Source organism: Chiloscyllium punctatum, chromosome 8 (genome assembly GCF_047496795.1).
Source record: "Chiloscyllium punctatum isolate Juve2018m chromosome 8, sChiPun1.3, whole genome shotgun sequence".
Classification (NCBI taxonomy): domain Eukaryota; kingdom Metazoa; phylum Chordata; class Chondrichthyes; order Orectolobiformes; family Hemiscylliidae; genus Chiloscyllium; species Chiloscyllium punctatum.
In genome coordinates this window covers 126,591,524-126,612,246 of record NC_092746.1, presented here as the reverse complement: position 1 = coordinate 126,612,246, position 20,723 = coordinate 126,591,524, and the positions used below count along the sequence as shown (strand labels likewise).

The 20,723-nt window shown below is 40.9% G+C and overlaps 1 protein-coding gene across 2 annotated transcripts in view; it reads left to right on the top strand.

The window, feature by feature from the left end:
• The window catches only part of fbxl6 (F-box and leucine-rich repeat protein 6), a 44,299-nt gene that overhangs the window by 5,156 nt on the left and 18,420 nt on the right, over positions 1-20,723 (top strand). For both annotated transcript variants that reach the window (XM_072576437.1, XM_072576438.1), the window contains exons 4-7: positions 755-818; positions 9,964-10,095; positions 16,924-17,031; positions 19,517-19,630. In XM_072576437.1, coding sequence (XP_072432538.1) covers positions 755-818; positions 9,964-10,095; positions 16,924-17,031; positions 19,517-19,630 — 418 coding nt within the window. The remainder of the gene's footprint in view (positions 1-754; positions 819-9,963; positions 10,096-16,923; positions 17,032-19,516; positions 19,631-20,723) is intronic.

Sequence of the window (20,723 nt, the reverse complement as noted above, 5' to 3'; positions counted from 1 at the left end):
TAGCATTACCAAACAAAACTTGACACCAAGCCACATTAAGAGATGTTGGGGCAGCTGATGGATTTTTGGTATTGAAGAACATTTTAAAGGTGGCTAGGTTTAGAAACAGTCTTCGAGTTTAAAATCCAGATAGTTAACAGTGTGGCCATTGGTGAAACGAAGGAAGTGAGGGAGAGGTAACCACAGTTGGAAGATCTCTACTGTCTTAGTGTTATGGAGTGGTGAGATAATGAGTGAAACCACAGAAGGATTTGAATTTAGGGCTCTGACTTTTGAGATTTTGTAAGATTGAGAACTACTGTATGTCAATAGCATGGGTGATGGTTCAATTCGACTTGGTTTGGGGTAGGATATGGCATCACGGTTTTGGGTGAAGTTACTTTCAAGGAACTGTGGCTCTAACCCTCTCTCCCCTTCCATGAAATCCATCTTGTCTTGTTTAAGCATTTGGACTGCACTCTCTTGTCCTGGCCCTGTTTCTTTTCTCACAGTAATTCCCCTGAACCCCTCAGGCCCCCCATTTAAGGGTTATAGCTGGTGTGAAGTGAAAAGACCTAATTATTCCCGGTAGCAAAGAAGGAACTGCTTAAATTATTTTCAAGTTGAGATTTGCATGCATTTATTCTTAGACTTCAGGGAAAGTGAATCATTTCTGTTGAGCTAAGTTGCTGGCTTTCAAAATGAAGGAGTCCGTCTCCGTGGTAAGTTGTACTGTTATAGCTGATTTTATCTACATTTCTTTTTAAACATACAGGTTTTCACAGCTTCGGGAATTTTCTCTCTGCAACTGGAATAATCTAGTGAGTTACACCATGAAGGTAAGACTGAAAATAGAGTGTCTATGTACAGCTAGTTAACAACACTCACTTCATAAGTCATGTCAAGTCATTTGTAGAAATATCCACCAATCTCGCTTATATTTGAGTGAATAATCTGTCAATAGTTCTCAATTCGCTGGGACCAATGTCGAATTTTGTTTTCTATTTAGTATTTTGTATCTTGCTTGGGTTAGTTCTGCTTTATACTTTGCATACAAAGGGAAGATAGGTTAATAGTAATCAACTTAGCTGACAAAATATATTTAAAGAAGGCAAAGACATAGACTGCTTGCTTCTAAGTGGGGGTTGTTAATCAGAGTTTAAATTAATCAGGATGCTGGTGTTGGTAGTGGTGTCGTCCCGTTTCCCTATCCCTGTATCAGTTGAAGCAAACACTTAGAGACACATACTGGATTAGTGGTGCTGGAAGAGCACAGCAGTTCAGGCAGCATCCAACGAGCAGCGAAATCGACGTTTCGGGCAAAAGCCCTTCATCAGGAATAAAGGCAGTGAGCCTGAAGCGTGGAGATATAAGCTAGAAGGAGGGTGGGAGTGGGGAGAGAGTAGCATAGAGTACAATAGGTGAGTGGGGGAGGAGATGAAGGTTAGGTCAAGGAGGAGAGGGTGGAGTGGATAGGTGGAAAAGAAGATAGGCAGGTCGGACAAGTCAAGGAGACAGTAACTGAGCTGGAAGTTTCAAACTAGGATGAGGTGGGGGAAGGGGAAATGAGGAAGCTGTTGAAGTCCACATTGATGCCCTGGGGTTGAAGTGTTCCGAGGTGGAAGATGAGGAGTTCTTCCTCCAGGCGTCTGGTGGTGAGGGAGCGGCGGTGAAGGAGGCCCAGGACCTCCATGTCCTCGGCAGAGTGGGAGGGGGAGTTGAAATGTTGGGCCACGGGGCGGTTTGGTTGATTGGTGCGGGTGTCTCGGAGATGTTCCCTAAAGCGCTCTGCTAGGAGGCGCCCAGTCTCCCCAATGTAGAGGAGACCACATTTACTTAGAGACACAGTATGGCTTTAGTTCCATTATCTTTATTCTGGGCCCTGGAGGAAGAGGGAACAATCGTCCATGTGCACAGAGACATCCGTTCACAGTCTTCTCTGGAATAGCAGTTTCTTAATGAATTATGTAGTCACTCACAGCAGCATCCAAAAAAGGCAACATCTATATTCATTGGGTGACCGTTACAATTAGCGAGCATTAACAGTAAAGATTAAGCCATCTGGCATTATACAATGGATGTTCCTAACCTTGTTAACTGACATTACATAATGGGTCCAAAAGAGAAAACGCTGGAAAATCTCAGAAGGTCTGGCAGCATCTGTAAGGAGAGAAAAGAGCTGACGTTTCGAGTCTAACTGACCCTTTGTCAAAGGGTGCTTTTCACTTTTCACTTTGTTAACCCACTACCCTTGCCTCCAGCACCTCATTGTTTACTGCACGTTCTTATCTGGCAAAGTCATGCTAGCTGAACCTTTGTTACACAACCCAAAACTGAACTCCTTCCCGACCTGCTCATACCTTATACACTTTCTCATTCCCTCCTTTTATCATTTCATGATAACCACCTAGATGGCACTACCAGCTTTTATAAGACATTGACAGCCAGTGTTTAAGCAAGTTATTGACACAGCATACAATCATTATAACAACAAAAATTACCAGTCTGTGCAGTAAATAGAATTTCTAGGATCCTCCCATGTGGAAAAAATTCACTAGTAAAGTTCTTAAATTCACAGTCCTTAATGACCACTTCATCCCTGCCAACTTGAGTGGAAACAAGCCAGCTATCCAAGATCGCCTTCAGTAAAGTCCAAACTGAAAACAAAATCCAGTCTGTCCTTCTGCACCATTCCATGGAGAAATCTGATTTCTTAGAAAAGGGCAGTTAAATACTTAACAAAACTGACAAGACTTCCATCCTCCTGGAGATGCTTCAGATGGAGGATACCAGCACATCTGAGTGCAGCAAGCTAGGTGAACCCTGAATTCTTTGCTGCTTCAGCTCCTGCTCTGCTGTTAAAGCTGATGTTAGCTTGATCAGTGAACCTTCATATCCCTTAAATGATCGAAAGACAAGGTAAAGCTCATGTAGTTTAAGGTCTATAGGAAGGCGACTGACAAAAAGCATATAGACTTCCTCTTCACTGTAGTTAGCTTCTTCACTTTTCATGCTCATGACTGGGAAGCTGATTGAATCCGGGGGATCAGGTTGTGGAGGGGTTGGTGGTGGTCCGATGGCATGTTTTACCTGTGAATGGAGAAATTCGAGAAAATATGTTAGCTGCTGAAAGTATCTTTGTATTTCCTCTCTCATTCCCTCTTACAAAGGTGATTATCAGTATGAAGACAGTCACACATTTAACTGTGACTGCCTATATTAACATTCTCAGTTATCTTGAAGTCTGTTACTCTGTTCACTATTTATGACATTATCAAGTTTTATGCAATCCATAAATATCTAAATTGTACTGTCTAAACAATTCAGTCAATGGTCCTAAAGTCAAATCCCTCAGGGGACCCCATTGAGGGTATTCAAAAACTTTCCTTTAACAAATTAATACTTGGTTAATGAGAAAGACGTCACAAAAAGTATTTCAAAAGTCTGGAACAGTAAGAAAACAACAAAAAGTTTTATGTGCTTTAACAATTGAAGAGGCAGTTTCAGTTCAGATTTAAATCTCAAATAGTTGTGGGGAACAAATGGAGAATATTTTAAAACATGTTCTCCAAATGAAACTGCCAAAATGAAACAGTTAGAATTTCAGTGGCAACTTTGGTAGAGATCAACATTCTTTGAGTTTGCAATATGAAGGGGGCCAGTTAAGTCTTAATAATAATTAGCAGAGCTGAAACAGTTTCAAGTTCTAATATTCTCTAAAACCTTAACAAAACATCAGACTCAAAATGCATTCTTCTTTTAGTGAGCACTCTGCGTTTAAAAATACAGCAGCTAAGATATTTTAATACAATACTCTCATCGGGCTAAAGCATGACCACTGATCCAACTTTTTTTTTAAACAGGTATTGTAGAATTTCAACAAAATCAGGGGTTCAAGGCACTCAGTTTGTTTTAAGGGTGAGATTCTCAATGATAACTTTGCGTCAGTGTTTACTGAGGAGAGGGACATGATGAATGTTGGGATTAGAGACAGAAGTTTGTTTTCTCTGGATCACAATGACATAAGCAGGGCAGATGTGTTGGGAAGGCTGAAGGATATTAAGGTGGACAAATCCCTAGGACCAGATGGGATCTGTCCCAGGTTGCTGGGGGAGGCGAGAGAGGAAATAGCTGAGGCCCTGACAGATAACTTTGTAGTATCCTTAAACACAGGTGAAGTGCTGGAGGATTGGAGGGTTGGTCATGTTGTTTCCCCCGTACAAGAAGAGTCATAGGGATATTCCAGTTAAGTACAGATCAGTGAGTCTGACGTCAGTGGTGAGAAAGTTCCTGGCAAAGGTACTGAGGGATAAAATGTATTTATATTTGGAAAGGAATGGGCTTATCAGTGATAGGCAACATGATTTTGTGCAGGGGAGATTGTACCTTACCAACTTAATAGAGTTGTTTGAAGAAGAGACCAAGTTGATAGATGAAGGAAGGGCTGTTGATGCCATATACACGGACTTCATTAAGGCGTTTGATAAGGTTCCCCATGGTAAACTAATGGAGAAAGTGAACTCACATGGTGTGCAGGGTGTTCTAGCTAGGTGGACAAAGAACTGGTTAAGAAACAGGAGACAGAGAGTAGGAGTTGAAGGGAGTTTCTCAAAATGGAGAAAGGTGACCAGTAGTGTTCCACAGGGATCAGTGCTGGGGCCACTGTTGTTTTGAGAAGATTTGTTGCTCAGGTTGAGGTTCTGGATGTATGTTTGCTCACTGACCTGGAAAGTTCATTTACAGACGTTTCGTCACCATACTAGGTAACATCTTCAGTGAGCCTCAGGACGAAGGGTTCCAGTTGGAATGCCATGCTTCTAGGAATTCTTGTGTGTCTCTCTGTTTGGCTTGTCCTAGAATGGATGTGTTGTCCTAGTCAAAGTGGTGTCCTTCCTTAACTGTATGTAAGGATACAAGTGAGACAGGGTCATGTCATTTTTTGGCTAGTTGGTGTTCATGTATCCTGGTAGCTAGTTTTCTGCCTGTTTGTCCAATGTAGTGTTTGTTACAGTTCTTGCACGGTGGCTAGGATTTCTGGATAGTCTTTTCTGCTAGCCTAGCCACTCTTGCCTCCATCAAAGACATCCTTGGAAATGACTGCCAGACTACTCCAACCCCTTGGCATCATGGTACCCACAAACTCACCAATACACTAAAACAGCTGCTCATGAACTTGAAAGACCCGATACAGATAACAAGCAAAACTAATGTCATTTACAAAATACCGTACAAGGACTGTAACAAATACTACATTGGACCATCAGGCAGAAAACTAGCCACTAGGATACATGAACGTCAACTAGTCAACTAACAACATGACCCACTCTCACTAGTATTCTTACGTACAGATAAGGAAGGACACCACTTTGACTAGGACAACACATCCATCCTAGGACAAGCCAAACACAGACATGCACGAGAATTACTAGAAGCATGGCATTCCAATCGGAACTCTATCAACAAACACATTGATTTGGACCCCATTTACCACCCCCTGAGAAGAAGAACAGGAAACAGTGGATTCAGATCAGCTCAGGCTTGGAAGGCTGAACGGCCTGGCCTGGCCTGTTCCTGGGCTGTAAATTTTCTTTGTTACAAGTTTGATCATTTTAAAAAGGACATAATGTTATACAATTTCAATGTAAAAACAAAATCTGCCCCATTGCATAGCCCAGAAAACATTCATTGAGATCCTAATTCAAACAAAGCAAAACAGATACTTAAAAGGATTTTCTGAACCAGGATTTTAAACCAAAATAATTAAATATCAAACACTCTAAGCATGGCACAATTTAGATTTAAACTTCTTGTTTTTGACCCAAGTATTAGTACAACCTTTAACTTCAGCATTTCTCGTTTTTTTTTGTTTTGAAGAGCCTCTAGTCAAACAACATCTTCTCATTTTAATTCGAGGGGAAACTGCGCACATTTGAGAAACCCCCCCCCCCCCCACCCAGTTCACCCGGTGATGATTCCATGAAATGACAAACGAGGAGCGAAAAAGATGGAGCAGGGGCCCCCAAAAGATCCACACCAGAGTCTTGACAAAAATGAGTCCCGTCCACAGACTCCCAATCAACCACCACAGCACAGGAAAAAGAAAACACAAGCATTGGTCCAAGATTCCCAAAGCTCCGCAAGCCCCACAGCACCTGGCGCACACACACAAAAAGATCACTGAAACCTCCTGACCTTGGTGGAAACTGGACTAAAGAATGCCACCCCACTACCAGACAAGGCCGCGAAGGAAAGAAAGACCAGCCATACCCTCATAATGAAAGAAACCTCGCAGTATAACACACGAAGCTGCAGTCCAAGCCACACTCTTACCCCCCAGAACAAAGACTTGCAGAGCTTCAAATTTTGCCACTAGGGACTTTAACCTCTTTCTCACAGGGACTCGAACTCTATGTCAGAGAACTCTAATCCCAATTAAACCCTAGGGGACTCTAACCCTAATCAAACATAATTGGCTCGAACCTCAATTAAACCAAGGGGACTTGAACCCAATGAAACACAATGGACTTGAACCCCAGGGTCAAAACCCAGGGCATTCGAACGCCAGTCAAAACCCAGGGCACTTGAATGCCAATCAAAGCCCAGGGGAGTCAAACCCCAATCAAAGCACAGAGGACTTGAACTCCCGTTTATCAGCGTCTTTACGAAACTGTTTCTCAAATGAACTGATTACCGTTCGAGGAGTCCTTAGAATAGAAAGCGATTAAACAAGGGGACAGTTTCTGACACACAGGAATATCAAGAGAGACCAAGGTTTAAAATCTTACCTTGTGGGCCTGTACGTCTTGAGATAGCGATGTTCCAGATGATCGCTGACACCGGCTGATCGTAACTATTTGTTTGGACTCCTAGCTGGCTTGCCATATTATCGTCCAGTTTCCCTATCCGCGTATCAGTCGATGCAAACACTGAGTCACAGTATGGCTTTACCTGCTTCATCTTTATTCTGGACCCTGGAGTGAGAGAGAATGATCACCCATGTGCACAGAGACACGAGTTCTTGGTCTTCTCTCAAACAGCAGATTCTTAAGGAATTATATAGTCGCTTACAGGGAGCAACATCTAAATAAGGTCCAATCTATATTGATTGGGTGACCGTTATATTCAGCAAGCATCAACAGTAAGGATTAAGCCACTTGGTATTACATAGTGGATGTTCCTAACCTTGTAAACTGGCATTACATAATGGATGCTTTTCACCTTGTCAACCTACTACCCTTGCCTCCAGCACTCATTGTTTACTGCAAGTTCTTATCTGGTCAAAGTCATGCTAGCTGAGCTGTTGTTACACAATCCAAAGCTTAACTGTTTCCCTACCTGCTCATACCTTACACTTCCTCAGTGGACCATTGATTAAGATACAATTCTACTGTTGTAGTTAAACTGCAGAAGGAGCTTTACCGTTTCATGTTACCTGAGCATACTTCATAAGGAGAGAAATGAGCTTTATCCTGCAATTTAAAAAGTGATATTGGTGATTTAAAGAGATTTTTATATCGTACAGTTTATCTGATTTGTCACCTAATGTTGAGATAGGATGAAAATTGATCGAATATTTGTGCTGGAACTGAGTCTAATTCCTGTAATATCACATATAACATCACCCCATCCTGTTTGACATAGAAGCAGTGTTCCTGGTCTTGCTGCTGTCCCAGTATTTTTACAATCTGACTGAAAGGAGAAATGTGTTGCTGAAGCTTTTTGTCTTGAACTTGTCAGGACAATTGCAAAATATCAAATTTCAAACCATCACAACAATTTATATCACAGGAGGACAGGGTACTGATCGGCTTTTATTTTGGCTTAAACAGAACAGGCTTGTTACCTTGAAGAATGCCATGGACAACTATAGCTCCCTAGATTACCTGATAATTTCAAATCTGTGTAAGACATTTGAGAAAAAATTCCTTTTATTTGCAGAGAATGAGTGTATGGATTTGAATATATGTTGCTCTCAATAAGCGTAAATGAAACGTGACTTCCAGTGATTATGTTGGTTATTAATGTAGCTGTTACAGAACTCAGTTTTTCAATGAATGTTGCTCAAATGTAGAATTACATTTAAGTGTAGAGATTTTCTTCTGAATTTTACATGCACAGCTGTCTGTTTATAGTCTGATATCTGCCTTTTACAAACTACTGAGGGAACATACTGTTTGATTCGACCAGCCAATCACTGGGCCGTACAGTGTATGTACTCCCTTTGTACTGGCACTAAAATTTGTAAACTATATTACTCGATGAAGTGATGTGCAGAATGGCTTTTTGGATTAACAGCGGCATCCTGTTGGAGGGAATTACCACTCAGACAGCAGTGACTATATTTTTCTTAATAATAATCTGGTTAATAAAGATGTCCAAGGGGAGCATTCAGTCAAAAACTAGGACATAAAGTGGTGAAATATAGCAGGCCTGAAGATTGGGGATTTTTTGGGAACCAGCAGCACATGATTAAAAAGCTAATAAAGAGGGACAGAAATCGATTATGAAAGTAAATTGGCAGGAAATAATGAAAACAAATAGCAAGAGCTTCTGCAGGTGTACAAATATAGAGTAACTAAAGTAAACATAGGCCGTCGACATTGCGCCGACTTGTGGAGCCAATCTAAAGCCTATCTAACCTGCACTATTCCATTAACATCCATATGCCTATCCAATGACTATTTAAATGCCCTTAAAGTTGTTGAATTTACTAATGTTGCAGGCAGGGCATTCCATGCCCCTTCTACTCTATGAGGAAAGAACTACCTCTGACATCTGTACTATATCTCTTACCCTGCAATTTAAATTCATGTCCCCTCATGTTAGCCATCACCATCCGAGGAAAAAGGCTCTCCTGACCACCCTATCTAACCCTCTGATCATATGTCTCAATTAAGTCACCTGCCAACTACCTTCTCTCTAATGAAAACAGCCTCAAGTCCCCAGCCTTACCTCATAAGACCATCCCTCCATAGCAGGCAACATCTGAGTAAATCTCCTCTGGACCCTTTCCAAAGTTTCCACATATTTCCTATATTGTGGTGACCAGAATCGTATGCGATACTCCAAGTGTGGCCACACCAGAGTTTTGTACAGCTGCAACATAATCTCATGGCTCTGAAACACAGTCCCTCCACCAATAAAAGCTAACACCCCATATACCTTAATAACCCTATCAACCTGGGTGGCAACTTTCAGGGATCTATGTACATTGACATAGAGATCTCTCTGCTCACCTACACTACCAAGAATCTTCCAGTAGCCAAGTACTCTTTATTCCTGTTGCTCCTTCCAAAGTGTGACTACCTTCCTGTAACTCCCCTCAATAACCCCTTCCACCTCCCAAATGATCCAAAGTTCATCCAGCTGCAGCTTACTAACATGGTTTTCGAGGAGCTGGAGTTGGATGCATTGCCTGCAGATGAAATCAGCAGGGACATTCTTGGTGACCCTTACATCCCACATTCTGCAGGAGGTACATTCAACTGCCCTAACCTCCATCTGAGGAGCAGGAGAATTGATCTTTCTGTCATAAGCTCTTCATCAGGATTCCTGTTATGGAGGTTAGATCACTGAAAATATTTAAAGATAAGATTTTTGTGGTAATGGGAGCTGGGGGATATGAGGAGTTGAAGCCTAGAGCAGATCAGCCATTATCTTTTTGAATAATGTAGCAGAATTGTGGTGTTGAATGGCCTTCTCCTGCTCCTATTTCTGATGTTATTATGTGATGCTAAGTACAGTAAAGGCTGCACTTGCAACTGTTTCTTTATCAATGGCAATTCCTTGGCCAATTGGAATCTAAATGCCAACCAATCAATCAATCAATCATCCTTGCCTTCTGTAAGATAAATTGTTGTGATGTTTTGTCCTGGTGAGTCCAAGATGAAAAGCTTTGGCAACATGTTTCTCTTTATTATTCAAGTTCTGTAATATTAAGTGACCATTTTTCAAAACAGCAATGCTGTTTTGTTTTCTTTCCAGACCATTACTGAATCCTGTCCACACTTAATATCGTTGCGGCTGACCAACTGCACTGGTGTCACATCTGATGTCTTTGAGGCATTGGCCACCCATTGCCAGAAGCTGGAAAGTTTAAACCTGCAGCATTCAGTGGTAAGTGAGCTACTTGTGAATTGTGGGCTTAAACTCCAGTTAATGTGCACAATTGCACCAGTTTAACTAAGAGTTTAGTCAGCCTATCGCATGTAGGCTAATAATAATTCATTATAACTTTCATTTTTTTAAACAAAACTTGATCTAAAAAAAATTCCTTTTCACTATGGTCAACCTTATTTCAATGACTATTTCTTGGTTTTTCACATTGGGAAAAACTTTTTTTAAAATCCTGAGTTCATGTCTATTGCTACTGATTCACTAACCCCTGTAGTTTTATCCCTTAATATAACTTCTAGGAGTTTTGCACTAATGTGAGTCTAATCAGTCTGTAGTTAACCTTTGTAATTTTAGGATTATAGATATCAATGTTTGAAATAGATGCAATAGCTCATTTAGCCCCTTGAGACCATTCAATAAATGGCTAATCTGATTGAGATTCTGGTCTTCAAATTTGTACTTCCCTCTCCATTAACCCTTGAGCTCCTGTAGATGTGAATTCTGTGTAACTTGTGCAGACCTGGAGTTTATTGAATGGTTGGAGATTTTAATTGGATAGAAGGCAAATGTTCAATTTCCAGATGGCGGATCAAGTTCTCTGAACCTTTTCTGGTCGGTTGGGTTAGCAATACTTATTAACACTCAGCCATTGCAATAATAATCATGGGCACAATCTTATTGGCTAAGAGTGTGGAAACCGCTGAGTTCACAAACTGACATATAGCTGAGGGTGGGGTACTGCTTCCTGCTAACGTCAGTGAGTAGAAATTTCACAAACTTGGCTCCTTAATAAACAGGCTGTTACTTTATGAAAGCATTTCCAGTGTTAGGAGTGAAATCATTCTATTTTGATCAGCCCATGAGAAATCTCAATCATATGGTGGCACAGTGGTTAGCACTGCTGCCTCACAGTGCCAGAGACCCGGGTTCAATTCCCGACTCAGGCAACTGACTGTATGGAGTTTGCACATTCTCCCCGTGTCTGCGTGGGTTTCCTCCCATACTCCAAAAAATGTGCAGGTTAGGTGAATTGGCCATGCTAAATTGCCCGTAGTGTTAGGTGAAAGGGTAAATGTAGGGGAATGGGTTGCACTTCGGGTCATTGTGGACTTGTTGGGCAGAAGGGCCTGTTTCCACACTGTAAGTAATCTTAAAAAAAAATGCAATTTAACTTGTTAAATGCTTGCATGATTGAGGCTGCCAATAAGCTGGTCCGAATGAGACAGCCAGATTGGTTAATGCTAATAAATCTGACTGGAGCAGGCAAATGTGGATCAACCGAAAAAGGGGTTCTAGTCAAAAGTTTGTGGTTGTGTCCATAACACTTCAGTGATAACTAGGAGACCATACACATTTGATTCTCTACAGTGTGGAAACAGGCCCTTCAGTCCAACGAGTCCACACTGTCCCTCCGAAGAGTACCTCCAAAGAGTAACCCACCCAAACCCATTCCCCTACCCTATATTTACCCCTGACTAATGCACCTAACGCCGTGGACAATTTAGCACGGCCAATTCACCTGACCTGCACATCTTTGGCTTGTGGGAGGAAACCAGAGCACCCGGAGGAAACCCACGCAGTCACGGGGAGATTGTGCAAACTCCACACAGGCAGGCGGGAATCGAACCCACGTCCCTGGTGCTGTGAGGCAGCAGTGCTAACCGCTGAGCCACAATGCCGCCCACATCTGCTAGCTTAGACCACAAGCCTTCCAGAACAAGAGGTTGTAGTTTTAGGAGAAGGGGTAGCAGAATTAAAACTGAAATGAAGGAAATTACATCTCTCAAATAATCATGAATCTGTGGAGTTCACCATAGAGTAGATTGGATGCTGGGACATTCAGTAAATTTGAAGAGATAGTCAGATTTTTGACAGTAATGTGTTGAATGTTATGGACAATGAGCAAGAAAGCAGAGCTGAGGCCAAGATGAGATCAGATATGATTGTATTAAATGGTGGACGAGGCTTGAGAGGCTGAATTGCCCACTCCTAGTCCTTGTAAGTAGGCTGTTTGACCCTTCAAACCTCCTTTCCTATTCTATGGGATCATGGCTGATGCAACATACCTCACATTCACACTCCTATGTTTTTCCCATAACCCTTGATTCTCTGATCAAGAGTCTATCAATATCAGTCTTAACTATACATAAGGACACTGCCGTCATGGTAAGGAGTTCCAAAGACACTGAACCCAAGAGAAGAAATGCCTCCTTAACTCATTTTTAAATAGACACCCCTTTATCTGAGGCTCATCCTGCATGATTTGTCACCAAAATCGACTTGTGGAAAGGTTATTGGTACTTTCCATTGACTGAGAACCAGATAAATATCAGCTATAGTAACAATGTGTGGACTTTATCAATGTAAAGACATGCTGTTTGGAATCTTACTGCTGCATTTTCATTTTAACATATTACCAATAAAGTCTTTGAGGGACCATGTTACTACATAGTTTCCATCAACTTGTATTTTACCAAACCTGGATTCAGGCAGAATTTTTATGCAAGCTGTTAAACCCTTGCTAAATGCTTTGTGAAACGGTGTTGGAAATGATAGCTGGGATTTCCCCATTTACTTATGTGAATGATAGGTCTGGCAGAGTTTGAGCACATTTTTATGGAATCCTCACCAATAGAAATGATTTGAGAGCCTTTGTTTTTCCGCATGCCTAAAGTGACCATTGTAACTTTGTGTATCACTCATAACATTTAGAGAGTCATAGAGGTGTAGCACAGAAGCGGACCTTTCGGTCCAACCCGTCCATGCCGACCAGATATCCCAACCCAATCTAGTCCCACCTGCCAGCACCCGGTCCATATCCCTCCAAACCCTTCCTATTCATATACCCATCCGGATGCCTTTTAAATGTTGCAATTGTACCAGCCTCCACCACTTCCTCTGGTAGCACATTCCATATACATACCACCCTCTGCATGTGAAAACGTTGCCCCTTAGGTGTCTCTTATATCTTTCTGATGGGATTAGTTTAGAGTGTTGTCACAGTTGGCATAGACATGGTGGGCTGTAGGGTCTGCTCCTGTACTGCATTGATCTATGTAATAGGATTTTGGTGTGCCAGTAGTCTGATTGTGTTTATGAATAATTGGAGACAAATTTTCTTACCTGTCCCCTTGTTACATTCTAAGAAAATGTTCTCTTTGTGCTCTTGCTTCAGTTTAATACTAATTTCCTTGCTTGATTTCCCCTTCTTGTGAGGATTCTTTAGACACTCATACTGTAGTTGGTCTTCCATTTAATATTCAATTTATAGGGGCTGGCACGATTGCTCAGTGGTTAGCACTGCTGCCTCACAGTGCCAAGGACCTGGGTTCGATTCCAGCCTTGGGTGACTAACTGTATGGAGTTTGCACATTCTCCCCATGTCTGCGTGTGTTTCGTCCATGAGGACCACCTACATATAGAATAGTAGGATAGGGGAATGGGTCTGATTGGGATACTCTTTGGAGAGTCAGTGTGGACTTGTTGGGCCAATTTGATACATCCAGTCTTATTGCAGTGAAAACATTATATTCTTTATTTTTAGATTTTTATTGAGACTTTTTGAGTCGAGCCTTTCCCTTTTTCCTACACTGGCATCTTTTGTTTGTTCTCTATATCTAATACCTTTTCCATTTACAGATTTTCTGGTCCACACTTCCCTTGGGGATTTCTATCTGACTATCACCCCATCTATAGCTGTTTGTAACAGACATCATAGTTACCTGCCAGAATTTGGTGCTTCTGTGAACTTTGGCACTTGATGGTCATCTACATCATTTTAGGCTTAGAAGAATGCTATTTCTGAATTCTTCAGTGATCATAATTTTTTTTGTTTTCTCAATTTTTTTCTGTAATTTCAGTGATCGAAACAACTGATTCGGTTACCTTTAGAAACCTATAAAATTCTAGGACCAGACAGGGTTAATGCAGGAAGGATCTTTCCAGCGACCGGGGTCCAAGCTAGGGATCGCAGTTTAAGAATACAGGGTAGGCCATTTAGGATTGAGATGAGGAGTCGTGAGACTGTGGAATTCTCCGTTGTAGAAAGCAGTTAAGACAACGCACTGAACACTTTCTACCTAGAAATATCTCTCAACCAGTCCTGTCCTTCCATGAGATAAATCTTTGTTTTAGCCATAATGTTATATTTTCACTTTGTAATCTGTGCCTGTAACTCTTAAATCTTATTTACTACATTCCATGCATTCTCAGTAGCCTTGTTTTAAACTTTATTACTTTCTCTTGTAATGACTGCATGTATTAGCTGACCAATCTATTTTTCCCACAGTTTTACATCTTGGTCTTCCTAAAAGACATTACCTGCTGGTTCCCACATTCTGTCTTGTTAGTCTCAACCTTTCTCAATAGCATTAGCAAAATACCCTGTGAGGATCTTAGTCCTAGTTCTGTTCAAGTGTAAACTATCTCACCTGAAGAGATCTCAACTTGCCCAGTAGTGCTGGAAAATGGAACTAGTGCAGGTAAGTTGACACAACATGATGGACTTAAAGGCAGTTCTAGTGCTATGTAACTGATCCCAAGTATCTAAAACACTCTCTCCTGCACCAAATCTCCACCCATGCATTTATCTGCATTTTCCTCTTATTTCTATACTCACTCGTACATGACAGTGGAAATAATCTGGATTAGTGGTGCTGGAAGAGCACAGCAGTTCAGGCAGCATCCAAGGAGCTCTTCCAGCACCACTAATCCAGTATTTGGTTTTCAGCATCTGCAGTTATTGTTTTTACCTAGTGGAAATAATCTGGGCTACTTCTGTCTTTTTTTTTTACTTAACTACCTAAATTCTAAATGAAGGATCCCATCCATTTTTCTACACACGCTTTTGAATCCAGTGTGGACCAGAGCTGCTGGTTGTTTTACTTTCCCTTTTTAGAGTTGCTTAATGACATCATTCACCCCAGTACCATGGAGGCAACATGCCATTATGGATTCACGGGGAAAACTGCAGACATGTTGAACTTGTATCTGCTGATGTTTAGACGATTGAAGGTGGTCTTATTTAAAGCACAGATCCTGAGAGGGCTTGACTGAGGGATTTCTGATGGCGTATCTCCCTTTGTGGTTGACACCAGACCTACAGAATAGAGTTTTAAAAAGAAAAGATGCCTCCTATTAAGGATGGAGAAGAGGGAAGCATTTTTTCTCTCAACAAAGATTGAGAGTCTGGAATTAATTTCCGTAGAGAGAAGTGAGTAGGTTCATTGAATGTTATTAAGATAATGAGAGAGGCTTTTTTGATTGACAAGGCAGTCAGAGGGTATGGGGGTAGACAGAAAAGTAGAGTTGAGACCATCAGTTGGATCAGCCATAATCTTATCTCATGCAGAGCAGGCTTGAGGGGCCAAATGACTCCGACTACTTAGAACATAGAACAATACAGTGCAGAACAGGCCCCTCGGCCCTCGATGTTGCGCCAACCTGTGAACTGTTCTCAGTTCGTCCCCCTACACTATCGCAAAATCATCCATGTTCTTATCTAAGGATTGTTTAAATCTCCCTAATGTGGCTGAGTTGACTACATTAGCAGGTAGGGCATTCCTGTATAAAGTAATTGATGTTGCTATAAATGCACCTTGTCTATTGCATTGCTCCCTTGGTTTCTTACCTGTTCAGCTTCTGGCCATCAGCCATTGTGTTGATTGTTCTTTTTGTATCATGACAGCAAATTCATAGTTCTCACTATCCTCAAAAAATCATTGTTATTCTTTCCAGCCCTGTTGCTGTAACTTCCTTGATCAGCATGTTGAGACTGTCGCTTTTTTGACTATTATTCTCATTTTTCTTTTTGTTTGGAACTAAGAATTGAAGTAAAGAATTGAACTTTGAACAGCAGCTTGGTTTAGAAGAGATCAAAGGTAGATATTTACGATGGCAAACTTGACTGGGAAGAATGCAACTTAATTACTGCTCTAAGGACATTGTAGGCAACTTGACAACGAGTGGTTACAATGCTCAAGGCTGGCACCTGGTTTGGATGTTGAATTGCTCAATCAAGGGAGGACAAGTGCTAACCAACCAATGTAGTTTGAAAAGAAAAAACAAAAAGAAAGAGTTCTGACTTGGTTTGGTAGGAGACAGTATGATGTTGGAACTTTCTAGAGACTGTCTTTCTTTTATTTTGCTCTCTCTCTAGTTTCTCTTCTGTTATCGAATTGTTGATTGTTCTGAAAAAAGAATCCAAGTCTGTAAGAAATAAGTAAATAATTCTGGAAGTCTGCTGAAACTGGCTGCATTAACCGGTGACTTCGAAATTGAAGCAAGATATACAGTTCTACTTGGCTATGAACAACCCATTACCCAAGGATTTCAGGAAGGCCTGGTATCCATTGTTTGAAACAGTTTATTGAACTGGCAAATTAAAATTCTTTTATTTTCTTTCGAATTTATCTCAACTCTGTTTGTGTCTGTCCGCTAGAGAGTGAGGGTTATGATCAAAGAGAATTAGGCTTTAGATTGTAGCTATTAATAAGATTGTCTTGTTTATCTGTGTTTAGCTAAAGTTACATTATGAATTTTCTTATTTTTGTTTAAGTTATGAACTTGCTGTGACAAGATCTTTATTCATAAGGTTTGGTTTGGATCAATTTTGAAATTTTGAGGGTCACTGACTATTTTAATTTCACTGGGTTGAGAATCCAGTGATAATGAGGCTGATTTTGTTTAGCATGCTATCCTTGCCTCTGAACACTCAGAACCCTTCAAAAAGCTGAGACTTCGTCAGGGAGACCTTTTAGAACTATGGATTCTGAAAAGCGGGAAGCTGTTTCCTTTAGTTTTGACTCCCATGTTGTTTGCTTTTTGCAGGTTGACACTGCCGCTGTTGTTAATTTTCTTGAAGCAGCAGGTTCAAATCTCAGACAGCTTTGTGTGACATACAACAGTCGCCTGCACAACATCTTCAATGCCATTGTGGTAAGGCATGCTATAGCATCAAGCCAGAATCATGGAATGGTTAACAGCAGGAAGCCTATTGTGTCTGTGCCTGCTCTTTGCAAGACAAACTCATTTAATCCCGCTGTCCCATCTTTACCATGCATCCCTGAACATTTTTTCCCCTCAGGAGCCTATTATGTTTGAATGGGAGAGAAAGCCTTTTGTTGAATGTAAAGTACGTTCTACATATTGTCCTTGTATTCCACCACCAGAGTATCAGAAAAGGTGCAATAATGTTTAGGAGGCTGAATAGACTGACAGGCTGGCCAAGGCTTGTCTGATGCACATGGTCTTCATTTGTTTAATATGTTATTGTAATAAATTAATATTTTAAGTTAAAGCTTACCTGATATTACTTTGTTATTTTGATTATTTTCATTATTTTCCTTTTGTTTTATTGCTCTCAGGTTGCAATTCACTTTTCCTGTGATTTAGTGAGGCAGTCTCTGGATCAGAAGGATATGGGTTCAGTATTGAGTGTGTGTTGTACGGGGGAGGTGTTGTCTTTTGGAGAAGTTAAACTGAAGCCTCACCTTTTCTTTCAAGTGAACATAGAAAACGTTTCCTTGAAGAGTAATGGAATTTTTAATTGGTGCCCTGGCCAATATTTATCCATCAAACAACTTCACTTAGAAAACAGACCACATTTCTGTTTGTGAGAACTTGCAATATGCAAATTGTCTGCTGAGTTTAAATATTCCAGTGATGATTACTTTTTCAAAGTAATTTTAATTACCTGTAAAGGTCTTTGGAGTTGTGATGTTTTGTAAAATATTAAATAAATGCACATTATTTCTGAATGTTCCCATTCCCAGCATGGCCCTCCATTTACATATCTCTACAGAATGTGGGGCTCACAGATGGATTGACCTCTTGAGTCTAGTTCTCTCTGGCTGTGACCTGAACCAGTCCTCATCTGTTAGCTTGTTTGAGATTCTAAACTGTCTGTCAGCACAACAGCAGGACAGAAAATGAGGGAGATCAGGAATTACTAGATATCCCTAAACATCTGAGCTTTAATAGATTTTAAACATTTGACAGCTATTATAATTATAAATGTAATTATAAATTTAGCCACTGCTATAATGTAGTAAATGTGGCAACCAATTTGTGATCTGTAGCCTCCTGCAAAAACGCAATTTGGTAATGATCAGATCAGTATCAGTAGTGTTGATTGATGGATATTTATTGGCTGGGACACATTAATTTCCCCCATCGAAATAATGCTGTGGGATCTTTCCACTTTGAAAGAGCAGTGAAGCTTTTGATTTATACTCTCATATGAAAAGAGGACCTCTAACAGTGCAGCATTCCCTCAGTACAGCACTGGGATGCTACTTTTAGTTTTTATTGTGAATTCCTGGAGTGGGATTTGTTCATGGTACCAACAGACACAGCCAATGACCAGTTAATCTTATTTCGTTAAAGCAACAGGTAGTGACCAGGGAGAATTCTGCCAAGCATTTGGAATGTTGTGAGCAGTTTTGGGGCTGGTATCTAAAGTGGTCTTATGTTAGTGTGGGACTTTGAAAGGGCTTGGCGAGGTTGCAGGGTAATAAGCAGACACTGGCAAATGATGTTGAATGCAGCAAACCATGAAGAGGTTTGTTCTGCTGGAAAAAGTGCAGAGATAAAATATAATAGGATTGCAGGGACAGAGAAACTTAGGTGTATATTTGCATAAATCATGGAAGGTAGAAGGAGAAGCAAATATACTGCCCTTGGATGTATCAATAAACACACAGAGCACAAAAGCCAAGGAAGTTATGTTCAACCTATATAAACACCAGTTCAGTCTCAGTGTATTGTATCCTCTTCTAGACACAACATTTTGAGAAAGATACACAGACGTTACAGATAAAGTGGAGAAAAGATTCATGAGAATGAAGTTCCTTTTGTCCTTTGAACCAGTAGCATAGATTGGAGAAGTTGGGACTGTTCTCCTTGGAGAAGGCTGAGAGGAGATTTCATGGAGGTGTTCAAAATCATGAGGGTGCTGGGGGTAGAGTAGATAGGGAGAAACTGTTCCCTTTATTAGAAGGATTGAGAACTGAAGACCACAGTTTGAAGATAATTGCCAAAAGAAGCAATGATGGCATGAAGAGAAACGTTTTCAGGTGGCAGGAGGTTAAGATCTGGAATGCACTGCCTGAGACTGTGGTGAGATTAAGCTACATTTGAGCCTTTCAGAAGGGAATTGGATCACGATCTGGAAAGGAAACATTTCAACACAGTGAGGTAAACATTTGAGAGTGGCACTTTGTGAAGTGCTCCATCATATGTCTTGCACAGACTAGACTGGTTGAAAGGACTCCTGTGCTGTTACCATTCTGTGTGAAAGTGATATTCTGTTCCAGTTTGTTCAGAAGAACAAGCTAACAGAGCAGCATCAGTTACAATGAAACATTTTTCAATTGGCTGCCTGCTTTATTCATTCATTTTCTCTTATGATTCTGCCCTGTAGGCAGGCTGCTGTACTGAGCTTCGACTGCTGGAGGTGAACACTGAAATCAAGCAGACCAACCCCTACTTCCAGTTCTGCATTGAAATGTTGCAGGCAGGCTGTCCCAAGCTGCAGGTATTTCAGGAGAAATTGTTTTCCTGTCTTGTCTTTTAGATAGGAAGTCCATCACCCTTTCAGTGCCCTTCCTTAGAAATACAGCATCCATTTTTGCAAACTAATGACCCGTCTCCAACTTCCCTTCATCTTCAAATCCCTCCAGGATGTTTGTATGTTGATTCCTCTCAACTGTCAGTTTCAATCCCTCCTATCAGGCTATTGCTCTGATCCCGAAATCAATTTGAAGAGTAGAATTAAAGTTAATCTTTACACAGTTCTATTTATGGAGTTGCACATTACTGCATACCCCAGCTAACCCACCAACCACAATTTTAGTCTATCTACTGAAATTGATTTGATTTATTATTGTCAAGTACTAAGGTACAGTGAAAAATTTTGTTTTGCATGCAGTACAGGCAGATCATACCAAAGTGCATAGGATGATAGCACAAAGCGAGGAATACAATGTTACGGCTGCAAAGAAATCGCACAAAGAGTGAGGTCAGCATTAAATGTGAAATTTGAGAGGTCCATTCAGAGTCTAATAACAGCGGGGAAGAAGCTGTTTTTGACTCTGTTAGTCCATGTGTTTAAGCTTTTGTATGTTCTGCCTGATGGAAAAGGTTTGAAGAGATTATGACCAGGGTGGGAGGGGTCTTTGATTATGTTGGCTGCCTTTCCGAGGGAATGAGAAGTGTAGATGGAGTTAGTGAATGGAAGGTTGGCTTGGGCAATGAATTGCGTTGCATTCACAACATTCTATAGTTACCTATGGTCCTGAGCAGAGCAGTTGCCATCCCAAGCTACAATGCATTCAGATGGAATGCTTTCCATAGTCTATACATAAAAAATAGTAAGAGTCTTTATGGACCTGTGAAATTTCCTTAGCCTCCTGAAGAACAGGCATTGTTGTGCTTTCTTGACCATCACATCAACCTGGCTGGACCAGGACAGATTGGTGGTGATCATAACTCCTAGGAATTTGATGCTCTCGACCATCTCCGCCTCGCACCATTGATGTAGATAGAGTTGTGACCCCCATATTGCTTCCTGAAGTTGATGACCAGCTTTTTTGTTTTGCTGATGTTGAGGGAGAGATTGTTCTCTTTAT